This window comes from Trachurus japonicus, chromosome 5, assembly GCF_045865225.1.
Source record: "Trachurus japonicus isolate A0001 chromosome 5, Traja_1.0".
Taxonomy (NCBI): Eukaryota; Metazoa; Chordata; class Actinopteri; order Carangiformes; family Carangidae; genus Trachurus; species Trachurus japonicus.
The window spans coordinates 7,210,046-7,225,643 of NC_140911.1; the positions used below are offsets into that span (position 1 = coordinate 7,210,046).

The 15,598-nt window shown below is 40.7% G+C and overlaps 1 protein-coding gene across 1 annotated transcript; it reads left to right on the forward strand.

The window, feature by feature from the left end:
- The first annotated feature begins 111 nt into the window (after positions 1–111).
- LOC146986975 (uncharacterized) lies at positions 112–8,197 on the forward strand. The gene is made up of 2 exons (XM_085775877.1): positions 112–369; positions 5,497–8,197. The coding sequence occupies exons 1-2, from the start codon at positions 189–191 to the stop codon at positions 6,456–6,458; spliced, it is 1,143 nt and encodes a 380-aa protein (XP_085632003.1). The 5' UTR covers positions 112–188; the 3' UTR covers positions 6,459–8,197.
- The last annotated feature ends 7,401 nt before the right edge of the window (positions 8,198–15,598 follow it).

Genomic DNA, 15,598 nt, shown 5'->3' on the forward strand with positions numbered 1-15,598 from the left:
TCAGTGGGGTCACAGCAAATCTTCAGGGGGGGGGGGGGGGGGGGGGCAAGATGTGTAAAGTGGGGGCGAAGACGAAGGAGAAGGAGAAGAAGAGACAACTCCGGGTCACGTGATTGGGTCGAGCATCTTTTTTTGGTCCATTTTGGATGTGATAGCTAAGAGAGGAGGCTCCGTGCGACCTAAAGAAAATGACCAAACTGCAGTTTTTAAACGTCTTCTTGACTGAGCGCCTCATGCTTGCTGCCCAGGAGATTTACAAGTCTGTGGAGGACACGATCTTGGAGTACCAGGAGGAGATAGCGATCAGAGAGCGGGAGAACGACCATCTGAGACGCAGGCTGCGGGACGCTGGGATTGAAATATGGCCAGGTTAGTTGGTTAGCATCGGGTTAGCATCGGGCTAGCTCCGCTGGAAGCTAACGGTGCACTTCACCAGCCGAGACCCAGCCGAGGGCTTGGGCTTGGGGGCTTGGCATTGGAAGGTGGTAGCGGAGTTGGAAGTGATTTATTATTATGGGACAGATACGACGATTGCAATAAATGGACACGGTGTTGCTGCAGTTAACTTTAGCCGTTAGCGAGCTAGCGTTAGCGGCTAGTTGTCGTTAGCTGCTGCTGCTGTTGTTGTGGAGGAGCGGCTAACGCGTTAGCAACCTTTGTTCGTTAGCCGACTAGCCTACACCCGAGTTAGCTTCCCAAATGAAGCTACATCTGAATGCTAATGGGAATATTGATACACCTTTATTTCTTCTTTTTTTTTTTTTTTTTTTACTAATTCATAATTTAAGATACCGGGAGATAGTATTGATCACCAACACCACGCACTGTGCAGCGTTGTGTTAGGATATGAGTTGTTTACTTCTACTTGTAAAACATCCTTCTCCTCGTAGACCTCGTAGACTGTTGCCATAGTTTATTAATACTTTATATATATCTCTTTATTTGTACTTAAAAGTTAGGTCTTTATTATTGTTGTTAAGTAAGGTTGTGTTATTGTTGAAAAGGCCCAGATGCCATAGTGCCAGTGAACTGTTTGTTTCTGCACGAGTTAACAAACTCCAAACCGTCCTGAGAAACATAATGTATAAGTTCATCCGCCGTTTAAATGATTTTGACAATGAAGTTGTTTTGGTAAAGTGCAACACGCTACACATCTGAGCTACGGAAGCACTGGTACAAATGCCTTTAAGTGTCAAGTGTCTTTTTGTTTTGTTTTTGTTAAGTCTGTTTTGTTTTCATAGATAAACCGTGAGTGTGGAATAAAAAGTTTACAGGGCTCCAGACTGCCCCTACATGTGAATATTTATAGAATGATTAATTCATTCATAGACTCATTTTACTTATTCATAATTTGATTGATGCAGTATTGATAACCAACAACACCCACTGTGCAGCGTTGTGCTATGAGGTTTGTTGTTTACTTAGTTTAAAACATCCACCTCCTGTAGACCTGCATCTGAAACTGCAGCCAAACTGTTGCCATAGTTTATATCGGGGATTTTCACCATTATTCAGGCCAAGGACCCCCAAACTGATGGAGAGATGGTGGTTTATACTAAACTGGGCCTTGTGCCATGTATAAACGTACCTTGTTATTGTGCATTCAACACTAATCTAATGTTAATAAATTAAGCAGGTACAGTAAGTAGGGTTGTTAAAGGGATAGTTCAACATTTTGGCAAATTGGCCCATTGCCATAATCGCTATAGTCATAGCAGTAGGTTCGTTACCTTTATTTGTCGGTGTAAGCTATTTTTAGAACGGCGGAGCAGAGCCGCGAGCTGCTCAGAGCTACGTTACGGAGGCTCATGGAATTTCTTGGTTTCCCTCATCAAACTCATCAAATACAAAATCCAACAACTCCAAAATGCTTTCGTGGACAAGTTGTGACCTGCACATTCACCACGCTATGAGATAATAATGGAACATTACGAAACGGAGCCGTTTTCGAGGTAAATACAGGGTAAATACAGAGTCTGCTTGCTGAAAAACTGTCCCTGAACGCAACGCGCATCAGCGGTTTTGCATGAATTTACCCCTAAAACAGCTCCGCCTCATAACGTTCCGTTGTTATCCCATAGCGTGGTGATTTTGCAGGTCACAACTTGTCCACGACAGCCTTTTGGAGTTGTTAGGTTGTGTATTTGATGAGTTTGATGAGGAAAACCAAGAAATTCCCTTAGCCTCCGTAGCGTAGCTCCGAGCAGCTCGCCGCTCCGCTCCTCCGTTCTAAAAATAGCTTACACCGACAATTAAAGGTAACGAACCTACTGCTAAAACTATAGCGATTATGGCAATAGGCCAATTTGCCAAAATGTTGAACTATCCCTTTAACTTATACCAATGCCAGTATCAACAACTTCTGTCAATTGCATGATAATCATGCAGTATACTAGCTATTCAAATTGATGTTTTTATTTTCAACTTAAATGTGGAAACGAAAATATACAAACACTTGTCTAATCAACCATAAATTTCACAACCCCCCTGCAGCACTCGCTTACTTTACTTCACTCCCTTACTTTACTGTATAATATGTTTCTGATTTCAGTCAATTGGTGCAGAGTTTCTTCACTTGCACCTTAAAGTTGGTATTAGGTCTTTATTATTATTATTATTATTATTATTATTATTATTGAGTGTGTCAAAAAAGCCATGCAATGAAACTACATCTGAGTGCTAATGTAAATATTGATATAGGCCTACTAATTTTACTCATTAATGATTTGATTGACACAGTAATGAACATCAACAATACAGCGTTGTTAGGATACTTGTAAAACATCCTTCTCCTCGTTGACCTGCATCTGAAACTACAGCCAAACTGTTGCCATAGTTTGTCATAGTGTGTTTATACTTTATATTTTTCTGATTTCAGTCAGTCGATCGGTGCAGAGTTTCTTCGTTTGCACCTTAAAGTTGGTGTTGGGTCTCTTTATTATTTTTGGGTGTGTCAAAAAAAAGATCTTTGCTGTTGTGAGCCAGTGTACGGTAATACAACACTTAAAGGTCCCACAGGGTGAACACTTTATTTAGGCTTGGTACACTCTGTGATTGACTCTTAAATACTTTACCCAGGGTCTCCTGGACTGGGCGGCCTGCCTAAAACCAAGACATCCTTATATAATGGCGTCCTAACATCAGAAAATGTGAAATAAAGCATTAACCCTCATGAGATAGGCCTATATGTGTCTTGTGCTTTTATGCACAACAAATGCCACATATTTAATGAGTGTATTTAACAGTTTCCCAGAGGAATCACTGGCTCGACTTAACTTTACACATAACTTTATTTAAAACATGTTCTGTTAGTTAATGTTAATGAAGCAGAGAGTTTAGCTCCCTAAATGGAAGAAGACTGTCTGGTCAAATAAAGTTTTATAGGACACTGCAGTTGCCATTGACTCTAGTGGTGTAGGAAAATAGAAAGTCACCAAATTACGTAATGCTATAACTTATGGCATGATGCTTAATCAAAGTGCTGTATTCAATATTTTATCAATAGTTTACATGGTGACAGTCATTTTGTGTTGTATTAAAGCCTTTGACTGATGGTGATCTGATGTCTTTGCTCAGATTGACAAAAAATGTTGTTGGATGTTGCAATGACAAAGTTTATTGTAATAACACTGTTGACAAACTTCATCCTTCCCATGTGCACTGTTGACATTTGTACAGATCTCTCTTTTCAAGAGCTCGCACTGTGGCATCATATTACAGGAACTGTGAAATACAAATAAGGTCCAACTGTTCTGAGTCTGAAAATATTAGCCTAACTTTGTGCATGTAATATTATGCTCTTTAACTTTTTCTAGACTACAGGAAAAGAGAATCGTCGAGCTTATATTGCAATATATCACACCCCATAATGATTTGTATTGTATTCCCCGATTCTTCCAAATAGACAGATTGACTCCACAATAAGTTTGTAGTTTCTTTGCAGTGTATGAAAACACAACTAAGTTTAGATAAGGCAAGGCATCCTTATTTATTAGTGCATTTCATACCAAGGCAACTCAGTGTGCTTTACATAAAGACAAAACATTTAAAAAGAACAGCATAAAAACAGACACTTAAAAAAAAAAAAAAGTAAAACATTTAAAAAGTAAACATTTAACAACAGAGTTAAAGGGACTACGAGGAGTTTCGGAAAGCGAAGCGTTTTCACTCTACATTTCCCGCGAGCCTCCACACACACGGTGAAATTCTTGGACCGGCGCAAGACGGACGAAAGCAAAAGCAGTTGCCAAGAATGTTTTCATTAATCAAGAATGAAAGTCGGAGGGGGCGGTGCGTGGCACAGTGGGTAAAGCGGCCGCCGTAGAGGCTACTACAGTCCTCACCGCAGGCGGCCCCAGTTCGAATCCTGCGTCGGGCAGCCCTTTCCTGCATGTCATTCCCACTCTCTCTGCCTCCCCCTTTCCTGTCTATCTCTACTGTGTACTATCAAATAAAGGCAAAAAGCCAAAAAATATATACTTTAAAAAAAAAGAATGAAAGTCGGAGGTTTGAAGACGATCAGATACTGTCTTAGTTCCGACCATAAACGTGGGAAACCACGAAACCAGGAAATACTGGGCGAGTCGACCACTAAATAATAATAAAGACAAAACCATATATTTATCGAAAATGTACCCACTAACAAGTGTGGGTAACGTAGATTCATCCACATGAATATGAGACTCTTTTATAACCAAAAGCAAACTCCTCGGGGTCTCTTTAAAAGCAAGAGTAAAGAAGAATAAAAAAGTAGAAGAAAAGAAAATAGATAAAGTTTAAAGTTCTTAAAGGGATAGTTCACCCAAAATTCAAATTTCACTCATTATCTACTCACCCTCATGTCGAAGGGATGGGACAATTTTCAGAGTCCTCCGTCCCTTCTCTGAGTTATGGGGGGGTCCGCGCAGCAGTATTTGTCCATATAATGGTTGTGAATGGTACTCAGTTTTCTTTGTCCAAAAAGACACACCAAAAAACATCCACATACCTCCATACTGCTCGTCTGTAATGTCCCTCTTGTATTGAAGCCCCGACATGAGAAATTGTTCCGCCGAGCAGTGAACTGAGATACTGGGAGCTTCCGCTACAAACAAGCTTAAAATATAGACTTATTTAATTTTTTTCGGAACAATTTCTCATGTCGGGGCTTCAATACAAGACGGACATTACAGATGAGCTGTGTGGAGGTATTTGGATGTTTTTTGGTGTGTGTTTTTGGACGAAGAAAAGTGAGCACTATTCACAACCATTATATGGACAAATACTGCTGCGCGGACCCCCCCGTAACTCAGAGAAGGAACGGAGGACAAATTTGAATTTTGGGTTAACTATCCCTTTTAAAAAGAGCTCAACCATAAGCACATGAAAAGATAAATGTTTTTAACAGCACAGTTAAAAGTATAAAGCAAACTGTTGTGAACTGTTGTGTAGTACAACCAGACTTGGGCCGTGCCACTGTGTTGTTTAGCTGAACTTCTCTCTCTGTTGTGTTTGTAGATCGCCCGTCCATGGCGCTGCTGGACGAGGAGGACGGTGAACACCCGAGGCGCGAGTGGAGCCCCAGCATGGGCCACGAGGAGCGCATCCCCATCCAGATCAAGGACAAGAGGGATCTCCGGCCCAACCAGGCGGACGATCAGCTCCGCGGCCACGGCTCCTGCAGCACGCCGGAGAACATGTTCACTCCTCCGCGCGTCGCAAACCCCCAGGAGTACCCCCCCCAGGACGGCCCCCACACGTCCAACCTGCCCCAGAGCCAGAGCCAGAGCCAGAGTCAGGGAGTGGAGAACAGAGAGAGGGACCCCGGCTCTCGAGGCTCGTCGAGGCACGTGAAGGCGGAGAGCGGCGGCGGCGGCCACAGAGGCTCCACGTCGTCCAACAGCGGCGGCCAGCCTCTGGCGCCGGTCAACCCCAACTGCTCCAACGAGAACAACATTGACATTATCGGGGTGGAGAACGGAGGACAGATGGTTGGCGCTAAAGGAACTGGAACGGGAGGCAACAGAGCGCAGCAGCAGCAGCCGTCGCACATGCGCAACCAGGGAGCGAACGCCGGCGTGGACTGCCCCCATCAGAAATCCCCGCTGCAAGGCCACATGTCGTCGTTCTGCTGCAAGGTCTGCGGCGAGGCCTTCAGCCACATCGGCCACTTGCACGTGCACGTACAGGTGCACACGCGGGAGAAGCCGTACCGCTGCGGCGTGTGCGGGAAGTGCTGCAGCTCCTCGGGCCGACTGCAGGAGCACCAGCGGAGCCACACGGGGGAGAAGCCGTTCCGCTGCCAGATCTGCGGGAAGGGCTTCACGCAGATGGCTCACCTGAAGGTTCACATGAGGATCCACACGGGGGAGAAGCCGTACAGCTGCCCCGTGTGCGGCAAGTGCTTTAGCCGCTCCGACAAAATCAAAAGGCATCTCCAGACCCATAGCCGCGAGGGAACGTACTTCTCAGGGCAATGATGCACGTCGTGTGTTGTCAAACAACTGCGTCGTTTGTGAATCATATTGATGTGGGAACCTTTTTCTACAAAAAGCTAAAATCGCTGCCATCAAGACAAAGCTTTTTTTTCTTTTTCTTCCTCCTTCCTACTTCCCAAGAACAAGGGATTCTGCAGCTCTTAGAGAATTTTTATTTTATTTTACCTAACCTAATACTTCTCCACTTCGCCATAGTCCCTCAATAGAATTTGTATTAGCCAGTTTAGTACGACATTTACTTAATTTTTGTACTTTGTCACCGAGTATTAAATCTCTGCGACACAATTTGAGTTATTAGCTAGCTTTTCTGAATAATCTAGCCTTTCCTTAGTCATATAATTAGCATGATGAAGTCTTCCACACATACCTTGAAACTGAGATGCATTAATAAATGCAACAATGTTCAGCACAGTCACGTCTTTGTATCAGCCAGTCACCTCACACATGTGCAGAAATTCACACACGAAACATTATTTTTCAGACCTTAAAACTACGATATGCATGAAATCATCTTTATTTCCTAACTTGACTAAGAGGATGGGTGGCCTGATGTGTTTTCTGCATTAATCTAACACTGCCAGTAGGTATTTTTATGTAGCAATTTTTTAAAGATTTACACAATAAAGGTCAACAAAAGTTCCCTCACTCACTGTGGATTTGATTGGTTTACAAGGAGGAGTCTGATCTGGCACTTATCGAGTCATTATCTTCTTTTTTTTTTTAACTTTTCTCAGTGCTGTTACATTGTTGCAGAGCTAAAATACTGCCATCTCACTTCGTCAGTGCTTCATGTCGTCCATTGACATATGGACAAATCTATTGTGAGACTGCTCCACTTTTTTTGTGAAATAATGTGATGTTCTGTAAAAAAAAAAGAAAAAAAAATACCACTACTAGTCTCAATCTTACCATACATTTAGGAAAAATATTGTGGTGTCTTTTATTTTTATTTTTTTAAATGACATGCACTATGGCATCTATCCAAGATGATGCAGAGATTCACTCTATACTAGGGCCATACAGTATTAGCTTGAACGTATCTGTGTTTTTTTTTTGTTTGTTTGTTTTTTTTTTGTTTTTTTCCATGGGTCTCAAAGTCTGCAAAGATTCAATGTTCACCTGTGTCTCTGCCGCAGTCGTCATTCGCATATGAGATGTTTTCATGAAGTGGCCTCAGCTGTGGTTGATTTTCAGAAGTGGTGGTTGGTTTATCACGGAATCAGGTACTTCCTCTGCAAATCCTGGACTGACCCCACCCTCGAAACAGTAGACCCTACAGTTAAAAAAAACAACCTTTTTTTCTCCTCTCAGGACTAATGCTGCATTCATAACAGGAGGGCACAGCAGAAATACAAACGTCTGACTTTTAAACTCAGCTCATCACCACACAAGTCAGAAAACTCAGGGTTTGTGAGTTCCTCCCGTTTGATTTGTAATTTCTCTGCTTCGTGGAGAGAGAGGGGGGGATAAAGATTAAAAATGAACTAATAAATATATAAATAATAAGGTGCCAAGTCCCTGCCCAGGTTGTCCCTCTGTCCCTCTGTATGTGATGAATGCAGCATGAGACAACGACAGCAGCACGTCCTCACAGCTGACCAGCAACCCCTTCACTCACAGTCTTCTCTCTGGGACGCCTTTGTTCCCCCTGCACACACTCTACTGTACAGTGTTGTATCATTGCGTATTAAATGTTATTTTTTAATAAAGTAGTCATTGAGTATCTCTTGTTATTGTCTTAGTGTCATGCATGAATGAATCTGACAAGAAGTGGAGCTGTGTGGAGTGCAATAAGTCTCTTCCACTGTTATTAGCATTAAATTAAGTTAGAAATGTTTCCCATAAAAAATCAGTTCATTTTTAAGTAGACAGTAAATTGGCTGTGACAGTTTTATTTCATATGAGATGTAATGTACCAAAATCTAAGAGTAGAGCTTCCTCTCTTATATATTTCAGGAAAAGCACATCAATAAATATTATTTATATGAATAATAAATATTAACAGCACTTATCTGATAAGTCAAATTATGAGTTAATTAAGCAAAAAGACCGGTTACTTGACAGTTTATCAAGAAATTTCCTCCGTTTCGAGCCATTATTTTCAAAATAAGACTCTTCCTGTGTTGCATTTTGTTTCTAGTTTTACAAGTAATTTTGATGAATTATCAACAGAATTTTCATCTGGTAATATTTTAGTGAAATTGGAAAATTTAACATTTTAAACAGGAATGTAGGGGAGTGATGCAAGTGATAGTATTTTGCATGTGTGCTCATTCTCATTGGGTGAAGGATGCATGTAAATGATAGTGACAGCTGTGATTTTCTGCTCATAACCAGCTGAAAAAGGTGTTTTTCTCAATACATACAATGACTGCTATGCAAAAATAAGTAATCTCATCAAAAACATTAAAACCACAATAAAATCTTTAAACAGAGTAGAGAAGCTGCTTCACGGTGCAGGATCCACTACGTTTGGTTGTGTAGTAACAGACATACAACACCTGGTGGGGTACTTTCTGTTTTAATAGTTTTCAGGAGTGCACTTGAGTTGACGGTCAACACAAGTGCACGAGCTGAGGTCATTTTTCTGTAACATTACATTTCACAAATTCATGTGTTGAATTTGAAATTGCACCCGAACCAGGAGTTTAAAAAAAAAAGAAGGCAGTGTTAATGTCTTCTATTCAAAATGAAAATCAAACCAAACCATTCGCAGAGGAACCAACCAACCAGAAACTAATTTGTAACAAGATGCAATTTACATTTATTAGGTTGTAGAGAGCTTTGTACTGGAACACTTCATTACTGTACAGATGGCTGCCTGCTGGTTTGATATCTCAGAGTGGGGGCACATCAGGGAGAGGCAGACAGTCGTTGACACACTCTAAATGCTTTATGAAGTGGTTAATCATTTTGTAATATTGCAATGTGTTTCCAGCAAACATCTTCATGATATAACAACGCCTCTGGAGATGTCGATGGATACTCAGTCAGTCACTCTCCTGATATTCATCACAGCTCTAACAACAACTGGGGTTTGTTTCTGTGTTCGATAATAAAGCCACATCGTCTCGTCTGCCAGCCTGCACCACTTAGACTGAAGTTATGAAGTGAAATGAAGGATATTGAACGTGCATTTGCAGCGAGGTGCAACACAGCAAAAAAAAAAAGAAAAAGTCCAGGATTTCCAATAAAATGAAGCCCGAGCAGCTGAGGGAGATGTATAGCTGATTAACTATAGGCTATGTTGTCTGGTCATATCAAATAAACAGAGGCCACTGAGGCAACCGATGCAGATCAATTCTCTCCATCTGCTAAAAGCCAAGTGAAACATGCAACCTGCACTATTACTGTATGATCACATTACCCAGTCACGGGCAATCAGACCAGACCCCCCGCTGCGCAATTAGACATCAGAGTCGGATGCATCTGAGAATTTCTGTTATTGACTCAGCGCCAAGTATTCGCTCTTTTTTGCCATCTGAGAATCATATCTGAGATTTATGTCCCTGTGTCTTGGAGGCTGTTAATGACAACGTGCACCAGATGAAGAAAGAATCAACATCTGTCTTCTCTTCCCAGAGTCTGTATTTAGTATAATCAACCTCAGTGTTAACAGTTAACATCTGGATTTAAGCAGCTCCACTGGAACCTGTTTGGCATTTCCACATCACCTTTTCGCCACGTCTCTGCAGTCTGATGAAGTTGTGTGTGATCCTTTTGGAGGCTCGATGCCCTCGGGGCTTTCACACAGTTGTTGTGTTTCAAAATCTATTTGTAGCTTTAACCCACTTTCATCTTTTGGAGATATTTGGAAAGAAAATCCATTCAACAGCGAGAGAACAGCACCTCCAACAAGAATAACAAGGGGGGGCGGTGGGGGAATTTAATTACATTTTCTGCTGTAACTGAGGTCTATTGATTCACGTCTGCAAGTCTTAAAAGGGCAGATTAAAAACGACGACGTAGACTGTGGTTTTGTCCAATTCCAGGAACACAAAGTGGTTTCCTATAACTTCCTATGACGAGGACATTCTCATCAGCCCATATCTCAAAAATAGCAGAAAAAGTGTGAATAATTTATGAACAAAAAAAAAAAAAAGGAGGGTTTCACTCTCTGACAGCTGCTGGTTGATTGAGCGAGTTCTCCTGGGATCTCACTCAAGTGTTGATGGATCGCCAGTTTAACTATTCAGTGAACCAGGTAGCGCAAAACACACGAGGCTGGAATAAAAATGAAGTTTCATAAATATGGTTTAGTGGCTTTTAGAAGCAGCATCAACATCTGTCACCACCAAGAGTGTCGTCTCTACTGGATCATTGGGATTTCAGTTTCACTTCTACACGCTGTAGTTGATGGATATTGTGTGTGCACATTTACATGTTGGTCTGCATACGTGAGTTGTTGTTTTTTTAGACTTCTGTTGACTTTTCTGTGTCTCTCCAGGGAAGCAACATTCATTTCCTTACAATTATTCTGCATGGGGAGTATATACAATATGTTCCTGCAGCCTTGCTCTGCATGAAACCACTCTGAACCTGCCCACAGTGGAGGAACTTTCTACCAGCTCAGTCTGTACTTCTATTTACAGGAGAAAATGGCACTGCAAATTCAATTTTATAATCAGCTTGATGCCCAATTAATGTTCAAAATGGTCAAATAGCTAAATTACACATGGTAATTGAGGAAGCAAATGAAAGGATACACTTTAAAGGAATAGTTCACCAAAAAATGAAATTCAGTCATTAGGGCCTGACACAAAAACGTCCATAGAACTACACAAAAACCATTTAATATTCCTCCACACTGCTCGTCCGCTGCAATCCAAGTGTCCTCAAGGGATATAGTCCAGAGTTTACTGGAAACGATGTCATTTACGACATTTTTACAGCCTAAACAGTCCTGTATTGCATTTGCCTGTTGCGCACTCTCGCGTTCACGTGACATGACGCACGCGGACGAGACCGGACTTGCCTAAATTACGTTGTTTCGAGTAAACTCTGGACTATATCCCTTCAGGACACTTGGATTGCAGTGGACGAACAGTGTGGAGGAATATTTCAAGGTTTTTGTGTCGGGCGCTATTACTCTATAAAAACTACTCCAGAGTATTCATCAGCAGGGTGAATCACTAATGACTGAATTTCATTTTTTGGTGAACTGTTCCTTTAATTTCATTGTTTTTGACATGTGCATCGTTCAAATTTAAATCCAAAAATCAAAACCATTTGTAATTCCTGCCATTAACCGACTAACCAATGATATTTCCAAGAGTTTCGGCCATTGTAGTGTTAATCTTTCAAGGCAGACTGAACGCTACACTGCCTCGGTATCGGAAAATGATCCGATGGGCTGAAATGTGGAAGAAAGGTTTGATAGAAATGGAAGCAGTTACCATGGATACTGCGTCCCACTCACTGCTGCTGGTGAGTAAAAGACTGATGCGTCTGAACTTTGAAATGTTTATTCTAAACTCTTGAGAACTAACTGCTGCTTAGACTTATTGAGTCACTTAAATAAACCAACGAACAAGTGTAGAATCGCTTTCCCAGAACAGACAAAAACAACAACTACAAGACAGTAGAACTACTCAGAAGAAACTCCACCCAGCTCAGTGCCAGCGCATCTGTGAAACGCACCGAGAAACGATCTCCCAATTACAATATTGATTTTCCTGTATCTCCCATATTACAAGCCAAAATTACACTTAGACCAGCCATTTCGCCAAAGAGTTTGGTTTGCAACACCAATAGTTTTGGCCGACGTTTACCGGTAATTCAAATATTTTCTTCTGGCCAATATTTATGGAGCTGGAGCCAGCGGAGTAGGTTTTTTTTTCCAGCAGCTGTGGAATTTCAGCTCAGTTTGCACCTAATTGCAAACATAAGGGACAGTACTTTATGTTCATGTAGGATGTTGAAGGATCATAAATACACACACACACACACACACATACACACACACACACACACACACACATCCTGTCTCCATCGGCTGGTCCAGACAGGAGCGATCAGTGTCTCCTGGCTGTTAACTGAGCAGATGCTTTTGGGGAAACTTGATGAAGCAGACAGACATGACAAACTGCCTCAGGTTAAAAGGACGCTGCTGCTGTCACAACATTTTTAGATCACAAACTCTCATCACAGTTTTATTGTTAAGAAAACGTGAAAAGACAACTCACAACTGTATCTGCCCCTCTGTGACAAAACGATCATTCCTCTTATTGATGTATACATTTTGCAGCATTGATCCCCAATAATAGGGATCCAGACCTTAAAATGAAACCACCAACATCATACTGACAAAATATTACAGCAAACAGCAAACAGTAGTTTTTATAATTTCCCTTTTCTGGTGCAAATAAACAACTTGTCAGTGTCTGGACTGATGATAAGAACTCAGTAGAACCAGAGGAGAACATGATATCTCTGGGGATGTTTTCATTTCTCTGATATCTCTGGTCGCATCCCAAACACACACTTTTACACGCACATACACACCAGTGATCTGAAAAAAATAAATAAAATAATGACATGCCATTAATTTCTCACACCTTACATATCCTGCGGCTTCTGTCTGGCCGCTCGGCTCTTTGACACATTGTTCTGCTCCTCGCCGAGAGGAGACGGCTGGATTACGTCTGATCCTTGTTTTATCTCAAGATGCCGGAGCTGCCTCTGGAGGAACTGTGGAAATTAAAGCATATATTGTGAGGTTGGCAGGAGCTTAAGCGATTTGAGGGGCCAGCCAGAGCGATGCACCTGCAGGAGTAATAATACTTCTGCACTAACAACTAATGTGCACTACTACCAGTCAGTGTAGGCAGCAGCAGCTAATGTGCTGCCTCCAAGCAGGATGCTGCAATGAGCTGGGTCATCGGTCAAAAGTCGAAGAGTGTCTGCATCGAGTGTTATAGATTTTTACACACAGTGAATTACACTTTATCTTAAAGATGGAGATACGATACACATTATATATGATATGCAATAACATCATCATTTAAGAAAGTGTGTAGAGAGGGTGTATGGATCTAGGTTTTCCTAAATGAAAATGCCCCAGGTGTCTCTAATATCAGCTTCCCACAGAGAGGAAGTTAATGTGCTTGCAGAGGTGTGAGGGATGTGGGGACAACTCTAACATATAATCACCTCTTAGGATGATATCACATTAACAGCTGGCTTATTAAACATCCTGCAGTTACAGAGAAGCATCATCATTTATTTGGTGTCATATACAGTCCAACATTCACTGTGGTTTTATTCTCCATCAGCTCCTGAAGTATAAAGCTCCAGCTCATTGGCTGATGCTACACCACAGTTGCTGTTGCTGTTGCTGGGCAGGTAGTTTACAAAACAGTGAGGTAATCAAACATTTTAATATTTATTTATTTATTTTAAAAGGGTAAAAGAAAGAAAAAAAACTAGTTGATTAAATTCAACTCAACTTCACACTTTAATTTCATGCACAAGGCAGACTCAATGTGCTTCACTACAGATAATTACAATATAATTAAATAAATCGCAAAGTGCATGTGCAGACGGTAGTACATGTACAAAATAAACAATGTCAATCACAATGATTTCAATAGACTTTATAATAAGTACACACTATTAAACATTAGTTAAGCATTAGATACTGAATTCATCATTTATAACACATGAATACTCATTAGTATGTCGTTTATAAACATGTTTTACTCATCATTGATAAGCACGGACTGTATTTATAAACTACATACTAATGAGTATTCATGTGTTATAAATGATGAATTCAGTATTTATTAATGCTTAACTAATGCTTAATAGTGTGTACTTATTATAAAGTGTTACCCTTTTCTTTTTACAACAGCGTCCGGTTGAGTTACGTGTGTGCATGTCCATGTGTTTAAGTGTTACCAAGAAAAGTTTTTGATGAAATGAGTGAGAGGGGGAAAAAACAGTAAAGTTATTAACTGGAAAACCAAAACGAAGAGCTCAAAGATGCTAAAAATAAATAAAAAGATCAGAGAAAACCGGAGAAAACTGGTTGATGTCTGCACTTTCATTCTGTTTTTTTTCTTTCTTTTTTTAGGTTTGCAATTTTTCCTTATTATTGTAATCTATCACGTCATTATTAGCATGCAGCATGTGAGTCCTGAGATCAGCTTCAGCTGGAAAAAAAAAACAGCTGCTGCTTACATGACTGATCTGTAATTTGTAATATCATCAGAACTACAGCATGATATGACAACTATAATTAGATTATTTGTTATAAATACATATTTACATGATGCCGTTTACTATTATGAGATTATTTACTTATTTGAATTATGTTATGATGTAGCATATTGGTCAGTCAGCTGATTGGCATGTCATTCATCACCATTCAGGTGTGGGAGTATTAATAGCTACATGGGAGGCTGGAAGAGTCACTCACTCTTTGGGTTTGTAGCTATAATATTTTTTGACCTGTTGTTTTGTAATAAATGTGAGTGCATTTCTTTCTTTGACCTTTTAATTTAGCGTGCCAGCCCTGCCACAGTAAGAACAAATAAACAACAGACAATAAATGCAACAAGAAAAGGAAACTTGAACTCTGTGCACTGTTCGATCAGATGAGTGTGTCAACCTAACACACAAAGGGGACTATAAGCTGTTTGAAAGCTGCACTTTTTCATTTTTAAGATTCAAAATCTAAAAACAAAACAATGTTTATTCTCTGGTGTTAAGGAGGAGTTTTGGTTTTACACTAATGCGCTTTGCCATGTGGACTAATTACTGTATATAATCCCTTGGAAAAAAAGACCTTAATAAGCATTACAGGAAATTAATTTGTCCATAATAGGATTACCGACCTCAGTCACAAATACCATCAACAGTACAGCAGCTCCCACTGCTTCACCTCTGTTTCCTCTTCTTTATAGGAGAAGAGCAGTGAAGGAAAAAATGGTTGGATAAAAAATGCAACTAGAATTTGAGTTGTTCAGCAGCAGCAGCTCACAGGGGTGAAACAAATAAAATGACATAGAGGAATGGAAAGGAAGAAGGACATTGTGAACGAATTAAATCCACCCTGTCAGATGGGATTCAGGAGACGAGAGCATCAATCACCTTCACCACCTGTCATGAGAGAAATCATA